The sequence below is a fragment of the Sardina pilchardus genome, chromosome 20, assembly GCF_963854185.1.
Source record: "Sardina pilchardus chromosome 20, fSarPil1.1, whole genome shotgun sequence".
NCBI classification, from domain to species: domain Eukaryota; kingdom Metazoa; phylum Chordata; class Actinopteri; order Clupeiformes; family Clupeidae; genus Sardina; species Sardina pilchardus.
The window spans coordinates 29,719,039-29,735,461 of NC_085013.1; the positions used below are offsets into that span (position 1 = coordinate 29,719,039).

Below are 16,423 nucleotides of genomic sequence, written 5' to 3' on the forward strand. Positions count from 1 at the left end.
CTGGACTCTACTACAATGGAGAATACTGTACTAATATGTGCAGAATGCAGGTTTGGCACTTTTCCCCTGAAATGTTCAAGGCCTTCTCTGAAAAAGGCATTATCTGGATGGCAGCAAATGTTACTCAAAACCTATATAGCAAAGATCATAGAGTGCTACTAGAATCTTTGCTATATACGTCATACAGCATCAATTGTGCCTTTGTGTCATAGGCACTAATGCACAGACGCTGGCTTTAGAACTCAGCACTAATAACAGGTTGGATGGCCCCTCCTCTCCTTAGCCCAGCGGACGCAGAGTCATGATTACCAAAGAGAACTACACATTTTGATTAGTGCAACCACAAGGCAGTTCTCCAGCCCATCTGAAATGAGCTTGGGGCAAAAAGATGGATCATGTCTACCTCAGATGTCCTCTTTTGCATGGCTCGCATGTTTATTTACTTTGAGACAGAGTAAACAACGGCATGTAAAACCTTTAGTTTTAATTGCGTTAAATGTCTTTTCTGTACTTGGGAAAGGATTTGGTAAGAGTTTCATGTCCCAATTTAAAGTTGATGTCACCACTGGCTACGCCCCAGCAAACTGTACTGTAGGAGAAGCAAGGAGAGCCAGAGCAGAGCAGTCGTCCAATGAGAGGAGCTGTGCTGGGAGAAACGCTAGATGTACTGCACACAGGTCCATACAGATGACCTTCCATTCAATCCTCAGAGGTGGAGGGCAACTAAGACGGAGAGTATGAGTGTGTGTGTGTGTGTGTGTGTGTGTGTACGTGTGTGTGTGAGAGAGAGAGTGAGAGAGAGTGAGAGAGAGAAAGATAAAGAGAGAGAGAGAGAGAGAGAGAGAGAGAGAGAGAGAGAGAGAGAGAGAGAGAGAGAGAAAAAGATGGAGGGAGGTCTTCTGCTGATGGATTTACTAGGTGATTGTGTTTAGATAACGTGCGAGAGAAGAACTCACTCGTCAGGCAGATTCATCTAGACGCATGACCCCCTAGATATATATAGATATATATGTATATATGTCTATGCATGACCCCCCTAATGAGATATATAGATATATATGTATATATGTCTACGCATGACCCCATAGATATATATAGATATATATGTATATATGTCTACGCATGACCCCCTAGTGAGATCACAGCACGGAGATTTATTCAGCTTTTCGAGGAAGTTGGAGCGAGAGAGGAAGAAAAACAGCCACCTGATGGCATATAGATAGAAGTAGAAAAAGCAATGTCTTACACAAACAAAAAGCAAAGCAACACATTGCATAATATTTATCTGTCGAATTAAACGCCGGGACGTCAAGCAAGAGCAACACTCTGAGTGCCTCTTCCATGGTACAGTATGTCCACATGGCTCAACAACTCATACTTATGGCATGTGTTGCTTTAGAAATGTCTGACTAATATGGAACTTACCCTCCTCTGTAAGGGCCATATTCTCCCATGCGTATCGAGGACCTTTATTACGTGCTTACAGCTAACTATTCTCCCATGTGCTTCTAAGTCCTTTATTCGGTTCCTCCAGTTCCACACTGTTGAGTTACCCACGGCCTCTTATCAGCAATTATGTCACACCCACCACAAGTTTAGAGTCAACAGGGCTTTATGAGAAGGCGTGATTTATTGCAAATAGAGCCAGTCTGAGCCTCCGCCTCATTCATTAGGGCCGTTATGGGAAGGTGCAACATAAACCTTCTCAATGCCGTTTAATTCCAGGAGGAACCTAAACCTTTGGGAACATGAGCAAGGCCAACTACACCCTGATGATGGCCAGGACCACTACTGAGTTGACTAGTGATTCAGGTCTCTGCACAAGCGCAATAGACAGTGACTTCACGGCAAGTTGAAACTGAAACTGCACTGAACGTAGGTACAGTACAGTCCTTTAGATTACTGAGAGGAGGCAATAATTCAGCCACCCTCTATGAACCTGCCAAGCTATTTTCTGTCTTTAACAGATGTATTGAACAAGTTATTTCGGTCCTACTGGGTTTGTTCACCAGATAATATGACTAAAATGCTTTTGTATCACTGTAGGCTGATATAGGTTAACAGGATGATACAGTGTTAAAGCAACCTACAGTAGGGTCTATTTATGGATGATACGGAGTTCCTAAACTAAAGTTTTTTCATTAACAACTACAAGGTTTACAGCTTGTAGTGCTAAAGGCTTTGAATCACGTGAACTCAAATCACTATTTTTTAACCACTGATGTAGTGTGGTGGGTTCCAACAGACAAATCAAAATGTTGTAAACTTAATTAGTCTTCCGGTCGCCGGAGCGATGGCAAGCATGCCCCTCTTTAAGTGCACCATGAAACTGTTACATTGCAGCACTATTTGCACACGCATGACTATGAAACACTTATTTCGTAACACTATTTGTGTACACATACAGTGTAAACTAGGCCGGTTGCTGAATTCAGACGCAATATGGCGTTTCGCCTTGTAGTGGCGCTTGACTTAATGCTGCCCACAGAAGGGCTTAGCAGCTAAAAAAGCGCTTGTGTCAGGGGCAGAACACAAGTGAGAGCAGTTTACATAACAATCAGAGCTGCTCCTCCCAAAGTGCATAGCTGCCTTGGTGATGTGTAGGTGACAGAATGCATGCAGGCTGAAAAGTCTATTGCTGCGCATGGGAGAATATGGCTCTAAACGTCCACACGTTGGAAGACTGGAGAAGGCTGAATTGCCTTCAGAAACAGCCAGAGAGTTTATCCAAACAGCCGTGTGGTGATTACAAACTAAAGAAGTCCATTTGGAGAACAGAGTCCTATTCGTTGTTTTTCCATATTCCCTGTGGTGAGAATTTAGCGTCCAGTTCTCAAGTTGATGGGGGAGGTGGAGTGCATTATATTGTGTTGTTTTATCACTTACCTCCAGACCAATTTCAAAGCCTCCTCCAAGACCAGCAATCCCAATGGCAGAGGGAGCAGACCACCCTTAGACAGAACACAAATAACATTTAGCCATTTTGAACCTTAAATTACCACCTTGATGCAAAGACAAAAGACACAGCATGGATGACTCATCAGCTGTGCACAAGGCCCAGAATGCATTAGAGGACATGGCCAAGAGCGTTGAGAGCGTTAGAGGACTGATAGACTGAAATAGTCATCAGAAATGTTACAGTAATTTCCCGTGTATTAGCCGCATAGTGTATAAGCCGCAGTGCAGTGTTTTATGAAAGTTAAACGACACAAAACCATATTAATTCCATACTAACTGTCCCTGTGTATAAACCTCATAGTTGAAGAAATCTTGCAAAATCAATGTATAAGCCGCGGCTAATAGTCGGGAAATTACGGAACAGTACATTGGGGGCGCTGTGGCGCAGCAGGCTACAGCACTTGTACCATATGCGGGTCCTAGTGCCCACGGGGAACCAGGTTCGAATATGGCCTGCGGTCATGTCCTGATCCCACCCCATCTCGCTCTCTCTCTCTCCCACTTGTTTCCTGTCTACCTCTAAAGGCAAAAAGGCCAAAAACTATACTTAAAAACATTACCTACATTAACTCCTAAATAATCAGAGGTCACTGGTATGTTCTCTCGTGTTACAGTGCAGTGATCTCTGCACATCAAACACTAGAAGGGTTCGTCTCCAAACGTGACCGCTAGAGCAGAAGTTCAGTGTGACTGTGGAGAGGACTAACAGCCTGTGGACATGGTTCAGAAAAGAGATGCACGCAAATCTGCCACAGAAGAACCCAAAAAGCAGTTTTGGTTAACGAAGTAATTAAAACAAAAATGTAGCTACAGGCTTTACCTCTTATTCATGAAACTTCAAATGGAAGCAGTGGTTTCTGAGTCTGGGTTAGGTCCCATTGCCCAGGCACACAAACACACAAACACCCCCCCCCCCCCCCCCGCACACACGAACACACGAACATACACACACACACACACGCTAGCCTGAAATAAACAACCATCTTGTTGTTATTGGAAGAGAAAAGCTCTTTTGTACTTGCACGTGAGGTATCCCTCTGTGTGGTGGGCAGCCAGCTGAGCCCAGAGAACAACATGGCCGCCACAGCCAGCCTGACTGCAGGGCGCGCTTGGTGAAGGCAAAAATGCAACAACTAATAATAAAAAAAAGTTAGCATACTTACGTCCATCTGGGAGCCTTGCAATTACGATCCCACTGCCTCCGCGGGCCGTGATCATGAAGCCGGCGCGGATGACCGAGATAATGGCCAGCCCCTGAGCTGTGGCAATTATATGGGCTTCACGGGGATCACAGGGGAGAGGAAACAAAAACAGATACAGATAAGTTCAGAGAGGACAAACGTCAACGATGGCTTTAGAAATCAGGTCAAGCACACTGCCAATTGGGAAATCTTGTACAGGTCTAGTTACGCTCTACGACTGCAACCTTGAGATATTTGACAACATCTGGAACAGCAGCCCTGCAATCCCTGGCACAAATGATGGAATCACCACTCTTGGATGATGTCTATTCAGCTGTTTTATCTTCTAGAAAAAGACAAATTGCAAGATTCAGATTTATCAAAAGGACTTTTAGTGATGAAGAGGTACCTCGCCACAGAAACACATCAATCAATGGCATGGCCAGCAAACAGTCTGGATCTCAATAGCACTGAAATTTGATAGTGGAAACTGAGGAAAATGGTGCATGACAAGGAACAACCCTGTAAAGCTGATCCGTCAACTGCTATTCAACAAGAATGAAGCGCCAGAGGAGGCGCAAAAAAGTACTAATATGACTGTTGAGGCTTGGGATCCAATCATTTTCTTTCAAGGCAATTTGTTGGAGCTATGAATGCCTACCAGAATGTACAGAGGCACTTCTGTGTGATTTGTCTTTTTAAAAAAAAAAATAAATAAAATAAAATAAAATAAAACAGCTGAATGAACAACCTCCAAGAGTGGTGATAATAGTTTCTTAGTTAGTTCTCAGCAGAGCCATATAAAGAGAGAGTTGCGACAACCCGGGTACAGAAAATTCGGTTTGTGACGTGGTTCGTGTAACTTCAAGTAGTTCCCGGAAGCGATTTTGACTGTTCGTTAGAATCTTAAAATAACCGTCTTTTACTGTCTGTTAACGAGTGTTCGATCCTAACTTCCGGGAACTATTGTTGAGAAAATATGGAACATTAGCGTCAATGGAGTTGTCGCAACTCTGGTTCTCAGTAGTGCTTCTAGAGCTCTACTGTAGATCATCAAGTTCTACATCTAGAGCTCTACTGTAGATCATCAAGTTCTGCTTCTAGAGCTCTACTGTAGATCATCAAGTTCTGCTTCTAGAGCTCTACTGTAGATCATCAAGTTCTACATCTAGAGCTTTACTGTAGATCAAGTTCTGCTTCTAGAGCTCTACTGTAGATCATCAAGTTCTGCTTCTAGAGCTCTACTGTAGATCATCTAGTTCTACTTCTAGAGCTTTCATCAAGTTCTACTTCTAGAGCTCTACTGTAGATCATCAAGTTCTGCTTCTAGAGCTCTACTGTAGATCATCTAGTTCTACTTCTAGAGCTTTCATCAAGTTCTACTTCTAGAGCTCTACTGTAGATCAAGTTCTACTTCTAGAGCTGTACTGTAGATCTCTTTTTGTTCAAGTGGCAACTACAATACAATCTCTACGGGTTCTGGAAGGGCACTAACATGCTTTCATCATACGTAACCTGCATAGCCAAGGCAGCAACCTCAATCTAGTCACATTCAAGGTCATAAAGGTGTTCAGAGCAACTCCATTGCTTATTTAAGAGAAGTTCATTTCAGTCATCATAGTACTAAGATAAATTGGCAATGAAATAGTTAGTATGTCACCATCACAAAGGATGTCCTCTTTTCGAAAAATCTGGCAATGAAGAGACAATATCCTGAGAGAATAACCAAAATGATATTCTTCTGACGTCTGTGGCAGAACAAGACGGTTCGCACGGCCTGTTTTAATGGCACAGTGACACATCATCTGGCTCAAATGATGAGCCTAAGGATATCTCACGTTGTAACTGGTCTCTGAGGAACGAGCTCCCCCCTCAAGGTATTATTATGGTTATTTATCATTACTTTTTAATTTTACAGTTATTATTACTTTTATTTAATTTGCCGTCTGTGACAACTCTGCCTGAATTACATCAATAGAAAGGAAGTATGACTAACAAAGGGATCATCACACCAATAACAACCCTAACCCTAACCCTAACCAACACTTTAGGCTCCAAAACAATAAGGTAGGTGATGAGTGATGGGGTGAGTGACAGCTGAGAATATTACGATACTACATCTGGAAAGGACTTTGTAGTGTGTTGGGTCACACCTTCTCACAGATAATCACACTCCATGCCGATACGAGGGAAAGTACTGTAAGACCAAACAGAACCTTGGCACTGGTGAGTGCTCTCCACAAAACCCACATGACATCAGTCAATTAGAATGATTCATCTCATCCCATCTCATCTCAAAGTCTCTCCTCTATCTACAGTATGACTGCTGTTAAGATAGAAGACAGATACGGAGCAAAATGTCATGGATGGAATGTTTTCACTGATGGAGGCCTCTCAGACAATTCAAAGCTCACTAATAGATGTGGAAAACATAGATAACCAAAAAATAAAAAGTAAAAAAAGGACAACAATAAAAGTACCAAGTGTAAGGCAAGTGTTCACTTATACGCTATTGTGTACCTGGAATGAGTTTATCAGGTCCAGTCCTGTTGGATATTACAGTGAATTCCCGCAGGATTTTGGCAGCCTTCTTTGCTTCCGACTTCAAGTTTGATGGTATGGGATTGTTCACTGAAGACAAAGGGAAAAACCCACAAATCACTTTTTCTGTAATACATACATCAAACCATCACAAGCAGCAGAGCATGTATCTTGAACATTTGTCTGATTAATGCAAACATATGATATATTATATATAAAACATATTGATTAAAAATGCAACAAGATGAATGAAGTCATTTTGCAATTTAAAAAATGTAGTCTGAAACTGAAGCTCCAAATTCTCAGAAGTCTGGTTAGATTTTGCAATATCCAACTGCAGAAAAAAAAACAGACAGCTGGCACACCTATGCATATGACTGAGCTGAAGCGATGTCACTTAGATGGAATCCCTCACGTCCTAAGGCTGATTCACCAGATCAGCCTTGACATCAAACAGTCCCTGGTGCAGCAGGAGTTATTCTTGGCTGAGGCTTCACCCACTGCTGTTTGCCCAAAAAGGTGTGTTGCTAAGACGTCTCCACTCAAATGCAGTCCTACCAGTTTAGGAATTCAGGTAAAACCAGAACCGTGTCAAGAGAACAATTCACATTCGCACCTGCAAGTCAGCTACCTTATGCAGAAATGGCAATCAGAGGCCTGTGGCAATTAGAAAGCCGGGAAGAGCACAGGAGGCAGAGGGGGGCCTCTGGCAGTCTGGCCACCGCTCCTCTCCTCCTAAGTGTGTCACCCGTCTCTGACAGGCCAGGGCCTGTGGAAGGTGGACTTAATTCAAACAAAGCACACTTAGTAATGACATCAATTCATTTCTGCTAATGACAAGGGTAGAGCCGTGCAAGACCAAGGCCCCATTGTTGTGGCTTAATTCTTGTGATGCCAGCGCTGTTATGAAGCATGTTCTGTCGCAGGCGTCCCAAATTATCTTGTCTGAAGCTCAGCCCTGAAATGGCAAATGTGTGTCACACGAACACAGCGGCAGGTGTCAAATCTTGATGAGGGAGGGAGATCTCCCAACACCTTGGATCACATGGTCATGCCAGGAATGGCCTCATGTCAGTGCCGAGGCTGGAGAATCCAACTTGTGGTCTGCTGAAGTTGGACGTTAATGTTCCAGTCCGACATCCAACTCAACAGATTTTGTGTCAAATTCCGCTCATTGTCAAATTCAGCTAATTGTTCCTGATGGTCCACTAACTGGGTGTTCTCTAGCTCTTTCTGTGTGTGTGTGTGTGCGTGTGTGTGTGTGTGTCTGTGTGTGTGTGTCTGTGTGTGCGTGTGTGTGTGTGTGTGTGCGTGTCTGTGTGTGTGCGTGTGTGTGTGTGTGTGTGTGTGTGTTAAAACTGCTGTTTACTGGTTATATACTGCTAAAAAATAGGAAATGCCCCTGGACCTCTGGGCAATCCTGAGGGTTATCCTGGGGCCATCAATCTCTCCATATCTCCCCGTAATAATATATCTCCTCATGTCCTGCTCCGTCTCTCACTAAAGACAAATCCCCTCAATTGACCTCAGCTAGATCAATACACGTCAACCCCGACAGCAACCACAAAAAGAAATGTGTGAAAAACAGACTTTCTATTCCTCCATCGGGCAAAAAAAGAAGTCAACAGACTTCAATGCCATCCCCCCCCCCCCCCCCCCTCGCTCCCTCTCTCTCTCTCTCTTAAAAAAGAAAGGACACATTTCACAATAGCCGTTTTGGGTGTTCTGCATCAGGGCTTGGTGGGTCACGTTCGCCATGAGGGCCGCGGCTGAGCATCACATGATCGGGCGGATGACTCACAAAGACGTCTTTGAGTGCGCCAGCGCCAGAGGTGGCAGAGCACATGGCAGCCGTACGGGACACATGGCAGGCGTACGGAACGCGGGTGGCACAACAGAGCGCCATGACGTACAGGAATGAAAATAATGTGCCACCAAAAATGCAGAAGCAGAAGGAGAATAATAGCGCGCAAATAAATATAGAAATGCTGACACCAGCCGGGGCGGGTTCATTTCCCCTCCAAACAAAAAAAAAACACAACAATAACAACAACAAAAAAACGTTTTGATTATTGGAGCGGATCACGGAAACGTCCCCCGTCTAAAAATAAGCTCTGCCACTCCAGACACCCAGCAGCATCTCCTGTTGAAACGCAGTCTGAGATCGCTCTTCTGGTTAGCTAATTAACTGCAATAAAACAAGACATCTGAATAGTCATAAATTCCAGCAGCATTAATCACGGTTGCGTTGTAGCCAGTGGATGTTGAGCAACAGTGTCTGCTGACCCTCAACCCTCCAGCCCACAAATGCAACCTGGGTGGCACCAGACCCCCTGCCCCACCCAAGACCACACCAAACCCCCAACACCAACCCCCTGCCCGCCAAACACCACACCACCAAACAGACGCAATCGGTGTGGCAACTCCTCTGGGAAGCACCGTGAAACCCCCAACTCCCCCGCGCCACACACACACACACACACACACACACACACACACACACACACACACACACACACACACGCAATCTGGGTGGCAACTCCTTCAGGAACCACCGTGAAATGCCACAACCTACAGATGAAGTAAATTGCCAAGAGGCAGACGAGAAACAGACAGAGCTGACACATTTGTTAATTGCGTGTGCTCGGGTGCGTAGAGTATGAGGTCATGAGTGTCACCTCAGCCAGACAATATTTGGAATTCTTCAGGATTCATTTAGACGAACCTTTATGGGGATTAAGTTTCTCACCCCAACGCATCCTCTAACCCACACTCAGACATCATGACAATCATTAACACTAATTGTGACCAGTTCATATCTATAATACATTTCTTTGCATTCATTGTCATATTTATTACAACAGTGATGTACTGAAATCATAAAACCAAAATGTTTCAGATGTGCTTTCATTTACCATATTAGACTGAAACTCATATTTAAAAAATGTGTTGTGTTTTTCTATAATCAGTCTATTAAACAAGGCTGAGCATCACAAATTGGGTGCCTGCAGTGTGCCCTTGCCTCTGCTTGCTCTCTGGTGCTCTGCCAACACAAAGCCTCCATTCTTTACATGCATCAGCACCAAAACACTTCCAACACCCACTACCTTGACAACATATCTTGCACAGGCCTGGATCTAAAGACAGATGCAAACAGTAGCTAGATAGATCATACTCTGTTGACTATAGATAGTCAACAGAGCTAAGAGAGGCAACAGCACTCTTGCATTCCTCTGATTCCTTTCAGATGACTACTCTACTGAGGAGATATTTATGGAAAATGCTGATAAATTAACCTTGCATTAACACAACATGTTTTTAAATACCTCTATAGAATGGAAATTACATAGAATCGCAAAATGACAAAACATGAAATGACTTTACTGGACATTATATTATGGCGTTAATATGATTGAGAAACACACCTCATTGCATGTTAGTGAGTTTTTTTTTCCATTGGTGCCCTTTATTTAACCTTGACTCTTGACAGCATGTTGCCAACTATGCAGGCCAAGATGTTGCCCTATGAATCACTATTTCTGGTGTGCCCTCGAAACTACTGTCATAGCTGTCCAAAAATAGAGCCATGCAAAACAACAACATCTTTATCTATCTTGCAAGCTGGCATGTATTGACAAGAAAAGACTCCACTCCATCCAAATCGGTCCCTGTTATACCAACTAAAGCAACAAGATGGTCCACAAGATAGCACTAGGAGGAAGTTCAAATGTGCATATAATCACATGCAACAACTCATCATTCACTGCAAGGCAAACCACATAATAGAAGCTGTTATCACACAGTATTTTTCCAGAGACCCTGAACAGTTAACCCAAACCGTCACGCAGCTCACTTACCGGCCTGCAAAGAGTCGGCAGGTACCGGAATTAAATGATGCAGAGGACAGTCTCAAGAATAACAATGAGAATACGATTTTTGTCATTACTACTGTACAAATAATTGCTGCTTACGCAGATCTACAGCATGAATTAAGCCCTTAATTAGTCAATGAGTCATTAACAAAACAAAATAAAACAATAAGGCATGTAAAATGCAAATGCTTGCGACAATGCAATTATTTTCCAATTTATAGTTGGCAGAGATAATGACAAATTAGTGATGCATCATAGATCTGCAAGGAGAGCGTCAACATCTGTTGCCATCAGGTCCAGTATACATTTTGACACAGAATTAGTATGAAAAAGGTAATTCCGCAAGGTCATTGAGTCCTACAAGACCAGCTGATCAAGAAAACATTAATACCATGGCAAATAAGGAGGAGCCCAGTTCAGATAACTAGTAACCAGTGGCAGCACAGTACCTGCTCAAACAACACCTTTCCTATGTCCACTGCGCCAACCTGTCAAGAATAACTAAACTCAACAGAGCACACATACAAAACGGATATGAAGGGATACTGAAAGGAACATGAGAATTAAGACAGAATTCCATAGGAGAGTTGGCAGGGGCTGGTGCTTTAGGAGCACAGTGCCCAGGCTAGACTTCTGTCCATGAACACACGATGGTTTCTTCACTTTTCAGGAAGCCTTTGTTGACTTCACACACATGCATATGAAATTATGCAAATTCATACAATTCATTCAAGCCTCTCTGACAACATGCCATTTCACTTGAACAAATGTGGGCATAATGCACGATGTGACAGAAATATATGTCCAGCTTCATTAAAATAGGTCAAACTGGAGAACTTTCAGCAAGGGTACTTGTTTCTACTTTGTATTTCCCTACTATCAACGTCATGACGCGGGAACGTGTGATAACATGCCTTGAGTAGGGGAGAAGGCTCAACGCGAAAGGCTGAAATACGTACACTACTAAGTCATACAAGTAACAGTATAAAGTTACAAATTAAATTCGAATGATGAGTTGACTGATTCAAATGTTTATCAAACAATTATACACAAGTGGTTGTGCAAAGTTAGAGATCAGAACGCTCTCATTTTAAACAGGTGCCATTGGTTGCTGGGTAGCCCAGTAGTTAAACCAAAAAGTGTGAAGTCGCATTTTTAAATAATGTCATATAGGAAACAACACTGAGCAGAACAAAAGCTGATGGCAACTCTCCGATGACCAACACAAACAACTGCTGAGAGAGTATAGCCTCATCGATCTCGGTGTTGGTGAGGGCATTCAGTTTTCATGAAATGGAAGTTAGACCCACACACACCAGGAGCTAATTAACCAAACAATACTGGATCCGTTTGGGGAAACGATACAACAACTGGCTACTTACTGTTCTCAAGAATGGACAGGACTCGCTTGAGGTGACGCGTCAACTTATTGCTGGGCTATAAGCCTCCCACACCTGGTGCAGGTAAGATAGCCTACTTGCTAAGTATCGCTACACCTGCCAAACCTGTTGCATTTCTCAAGCGCTTCCCGGACCGACACACATTTATTAAAATGTGTCATTATTTCATAAGAGCGTAGTGTTAATACAGTCAACTGTAGAAAACTAATTCAAATGGCTGATAAATGCATTATTGGTGTCAAATGCTTCGGTATTATTGTATTTTTAAAGTCAGGCAAGGCATGGGCAAATATAATGAAAGGAAAAGTGACGTGATGCCTTTCACACTAGGACCCATACATGCGCATGCTCGTGAGGTAGCGCGCACGCTGAAATGATGGATGTTCTGGTAATGCAATAGAAGTAACAAATGAACACTCTGAAGCGTAATTTTGTCTGAGGTCACGTTACAAATTGTGTTAAGGCATTCTCTAACTTCTCACTCTCTTTGCGATACCTTACAGTTACAGTTAGACGCAGACAACCTGTCTACTACGTTTCATGATTTATAGGCTTCGTTGTCACAAAACCGAGTTACAATGAGTTAAGTTTTTTAATCATAGAATAGGTGGCATAGGTTAAACATAAACAGTGGGTATTGTATTCGTGCCGACTGCTGTGCAAATACGCACTCATCCATACACTGTGTTGAGTGTTGTTTGGCACATGTCCATGAGGAGACACTTCAGAATGCACAGGTGATTGAATGACGTCTCTGCGTAAATGTAACCAATTATGAAGTTTATGCAGATATTTTTTTCTCGGCGAAAATGAGCTGTGACCACCATTTTATGAACTTCTCTTTTAAGTTGATTCAGAAATGAAACTATTGGAATCTAAACCATATATGTATGCAAGAAGTAAGCACCCCCCCCCCCCCCCCCCCCTCCATTTTTTTTTTAAATAAATAAATACATATAAAAATAACTACAGCGTAGCCAACAATGCAGTAAAAAGTATAATATTGAAAATCTTTTTTTTTGCAGTAGTAAGGTGTAGCACTATAGTGTCAGCGAATACAAGTTTTAATGTCCCAAATATGGTGCTCCATACATGGGAACTGCAATTGATGTCTCCAAAACTGCACACTTGAAGTAGTAATTTCTTTGTAAGGGATTTCTTGCCATTTTGTCATTGATCCAGCCAGCGAGCTGAGTCTGGTGTTATGCTCATCGTTAATCTCCATCATTCGGCATCCCAACTGGAGGGAATCGCACATAAAATCCTGATTAGGGAACACACATAAATAGGCACTGCACCCAGAAAGGGCAAGCCTTAACGGCTACTAGTGGGTACATGTTAGATCATCATGCAACGTTACTAATTCAGGAACATGGATGGATTTGAACAGTTTTCAGTCCAATTCTCAGAAACTAAGTGATCCATAAACCACATAGTAATGCCACAGGTATTACTGAGCTCTTTTACAGGGTGTGTTGTAAGCACTTTAAATGAAGAATTCATTGTGTTTATACTAAGTCAGTCTTGATGACAGGATATCTCCTCTATAAAGCCTCACAGATATTCTAGATTTGATTTCAAGTAGTGGATTTTATGTTCTTATTGTGTGATATTCATGCGGTCTTCACACAAGCCCTTTCTCCAAAAATGACTTTCTACAGGCCTCGTATCACCGTGCTCAACAGAATACTGTCTGTTAGTTAAAAAAGATGGCGTCTTGTGTCCGGAAATTCAACTCTTAAGTAAACAAATAAATTAGCAACTTCCACAATGATGACAATCTGAAAACACACAAAACACACAACTGTTTGTTTATTTGTCTCTAGCCTTCGCTTCCATATCCTTCCCTGGCAACATACATGCCCGCCTGTTTTTGATCTGAGAAGACAAATGTGTATGGCACTGGCACTCAGACAGTGAAGCACGTCAGGCCATCGACCACACGTCAATCCCTGTAGCAGGCGTCTATCGGAGGATTAAGTAGCGTGTGTTAGTTTTGTTTTCTTTACTAACTTCCCTCCCACTCCTGTCTGTCATCCGCGTTAGGGTCTCTTGAAATCTCTTTTGAAAGAGTGCCGCTCCACCGGCTGTGCTTTGGCACACAGTGTCAACAGGAGTCCCTGTGTAGCGAGAACACCTCTGGAAAAACCAGTCGCTCTCCATGCATGCTGTCATATCTGTTTAGGTCTGATGCCTTGTTGCTGTAATGCTATAGTCTTTACAGAATGTAGAAGGGGGTGAAAAAAAAGAAAAAAGTTGGCGTGTGTACTGGAATGACCCAGAGTTCTTTATGTTGCATGCTTATGTCAACTGCATCTCAATAGAGTTGTTTTCTAAAGCTCACATGCCACTTTGAGGATCGTTTGTCTGTGTTGGTCGGGCCCACAACTTTTCCACTTCTCCTATGGTGATAATGAAATATGCAATCCAGTGAAGACAGGGCCATGCTTAACTCAACCAGAAAATAAATGTACATTGACTAGTATCAAATTTTGATCAGTTTTGGTTTCTGAATAGCTGTGTTCATTTGTGTCCGTGCTGAGCTTAGTGTTGCATTTTCATCCAGACAGTGAGCAGAGCGTGTGCGGTGTAGCTATGGGAAATATTGACGTTTGACTTTACTCTTGTGTCTTAAATGATTAGCATCAATTTCAAGTGCCTTTACACCGCAAGTATTAGATGACAACAGTGTAGTATCCTAACCCTAAACGGGTACTGTTATATGGGAGGACCTCACACGAGGTGTGTGTTTGTGTGTGTGGTGTGTCTGTGAGTGAGTAAGTGAGTGAGTGAGTGTGAGAGAGAGAGAGAGAGAGAGAGATCTTGAAATGGAAACAATTGAAAGTAGGTCAGGAGGATGCAAGGCAGGCCAGGTGAATTTCAGATCTATCCAGTATCATCTACTGGTAAAACCCACACCGGGTTATGAGGCAAGACAGAGGGATTCTTGAGAAAATTCTTGAAGAAAGCTTAAGTAAACATGTATAAAAGTGGTATAGTGTTGTTTTCATGTGTAACAGGGTTTAAGTTAAACCGTTTAACCTCATAAACGCATGTTTTCATTTTCATATCAAGAATATATATCACTTGCACACCTTATGATTACAGATATGCTTTGTGATACAAGTCAATGACCTGTATGACAAGTATGTGACAAGTGCATAGACAACACAATGAATCATATGATTAATATATTTTAATATATTCATATCTTCCTCATATTTTGTATCAGATTTTTTTTAATTTAGTTTCATAGTGACAGTGCTTACATTACATTTGAAATTTACATTACAAATGGTCCACCAGGAAAGCCACACACTTCCTGCACTGTATTGAAGTAGCTCTCCATAGGGTAACTGAATTAGAAATAATTTAAACTAAGCCAAGATTACTTGAAATCTTCCTGTTGCATTTCAGATCCATTCATATGCACCAAAGGAAGAACAGTATGGATGTAAATGACAGTATCTAATTTTCTTGAAAACCCATAAGTTTACAGTATTGTGTATATGTGATGTACAGGCCATGTACAGGCTCTCATTGCCAGCATGTATACTCATGAAAGCAGTATGTTATTTCAGGACTTGCTCATATGACGGACATATGCTTAGTGATTTTGAATCTTTCTTACCTGGGAACTTGGTTTGAGTAGGAAGTGCCGTGTCTGGCTCATAGACAACAGTCCAGCAACCGCCTGACAGCTGAGCTGTTGCTTGACTTTAACAGATAATGGTTTCATTGCATGCTGCTAATTCGTCCCACATCGTTCAGCAGAAAGGGTTTTTTTTTTTTGGACTGTCTTTGATCAGAATAATACTCTAGAAACCTGCCCGGCATTTATGGAGACAGGGATTCTTCATGGGCTTACATATGCATTTTATTAGTCAAACAAGAGAGTGCATCTGTTACTTGTCTTTTATACAAATTATTTCAAGCCGGAGCCCCATGTTCCTGCCAAGTCATGCAGCCTAGAGCTGGCTAAGAGAACTCATCCTCGGACTGGGGGCAGCGCCTCTAATGGTGTCATGAACCAATCCTGTGTGGCCTCCGAGGACGCCCGTTTTCACCAAAGCAGAGCTGCTGGGGATGGCGCGGCTGGAAGTGTTTCTGAACTTTGGCATTCTTTGGCGGGAGCGCTGCCATCGCCGCTGAGGAACTTGGCCCAACTGGCTCGTCGTGTGCGCGCACCATAGCAGTCATCTAGAGAGGAAGTCTAGGAAGAAGAGAGATGTGGCTGTGGTGGAGGGTACACATAGGGATACCAGCGTATCCACACACACACACGCACACACACACACACATACACACACACACACACACACACACACACACACACACACACACACACACACACACACACACACACACACACACACACACACACACACACACTAGGAAGAAGAGAGATGTGGAGGGTACACATAGGGATACCAGCGTATCCACACACACACACACACACACACACTAGGAA

General features: G+C 42.7%; 1 protein-coding gene across 3 annotated transcripts in view; it reads right to left on the bottom strand.

Annotated features, from left to right (window-relative positions):
* sh3yl1 (SH3 and SYLF domain containing 1) overlaps positions 1-12,159 on the bottom strand; it is a 32,430-nt gene extending 20,271 nt beyond the window's left edge. Inside the window, exons 1-4 of one of the 3 annotated variants that reach the window (XM_062523172.1) lie at positions 11,935-12,159; positions 6,660-6,770; positions 4,122-4,235; positions 2,887-2,951 (exon numbers count right to left, since the gene is read on the bottom strand). In XM_062523172.1, the coding sequence (XP_062379156.1) occupies positions 2,887-2,951; positions 4,122-4,235; positions 6,660-6,770; position 11,935 (291 nt within the window). In that variant the 5' untranslated portion in view covers positions 11,936-12,159. Of the gene's footprint in view, positions 1-2,886; positions 2,952-4,121; positions 4,236-6,659; positions 6,771-7,045; positions 7,220-11,934 lie in introns of those variants that run through there. The other 2 variants (XM_062523171.1, XM_062523173.1) reach the window with 2 other exon arrangements.
* Positions 12,160-16,423: the final 4,264 nt, after the last annotated feature.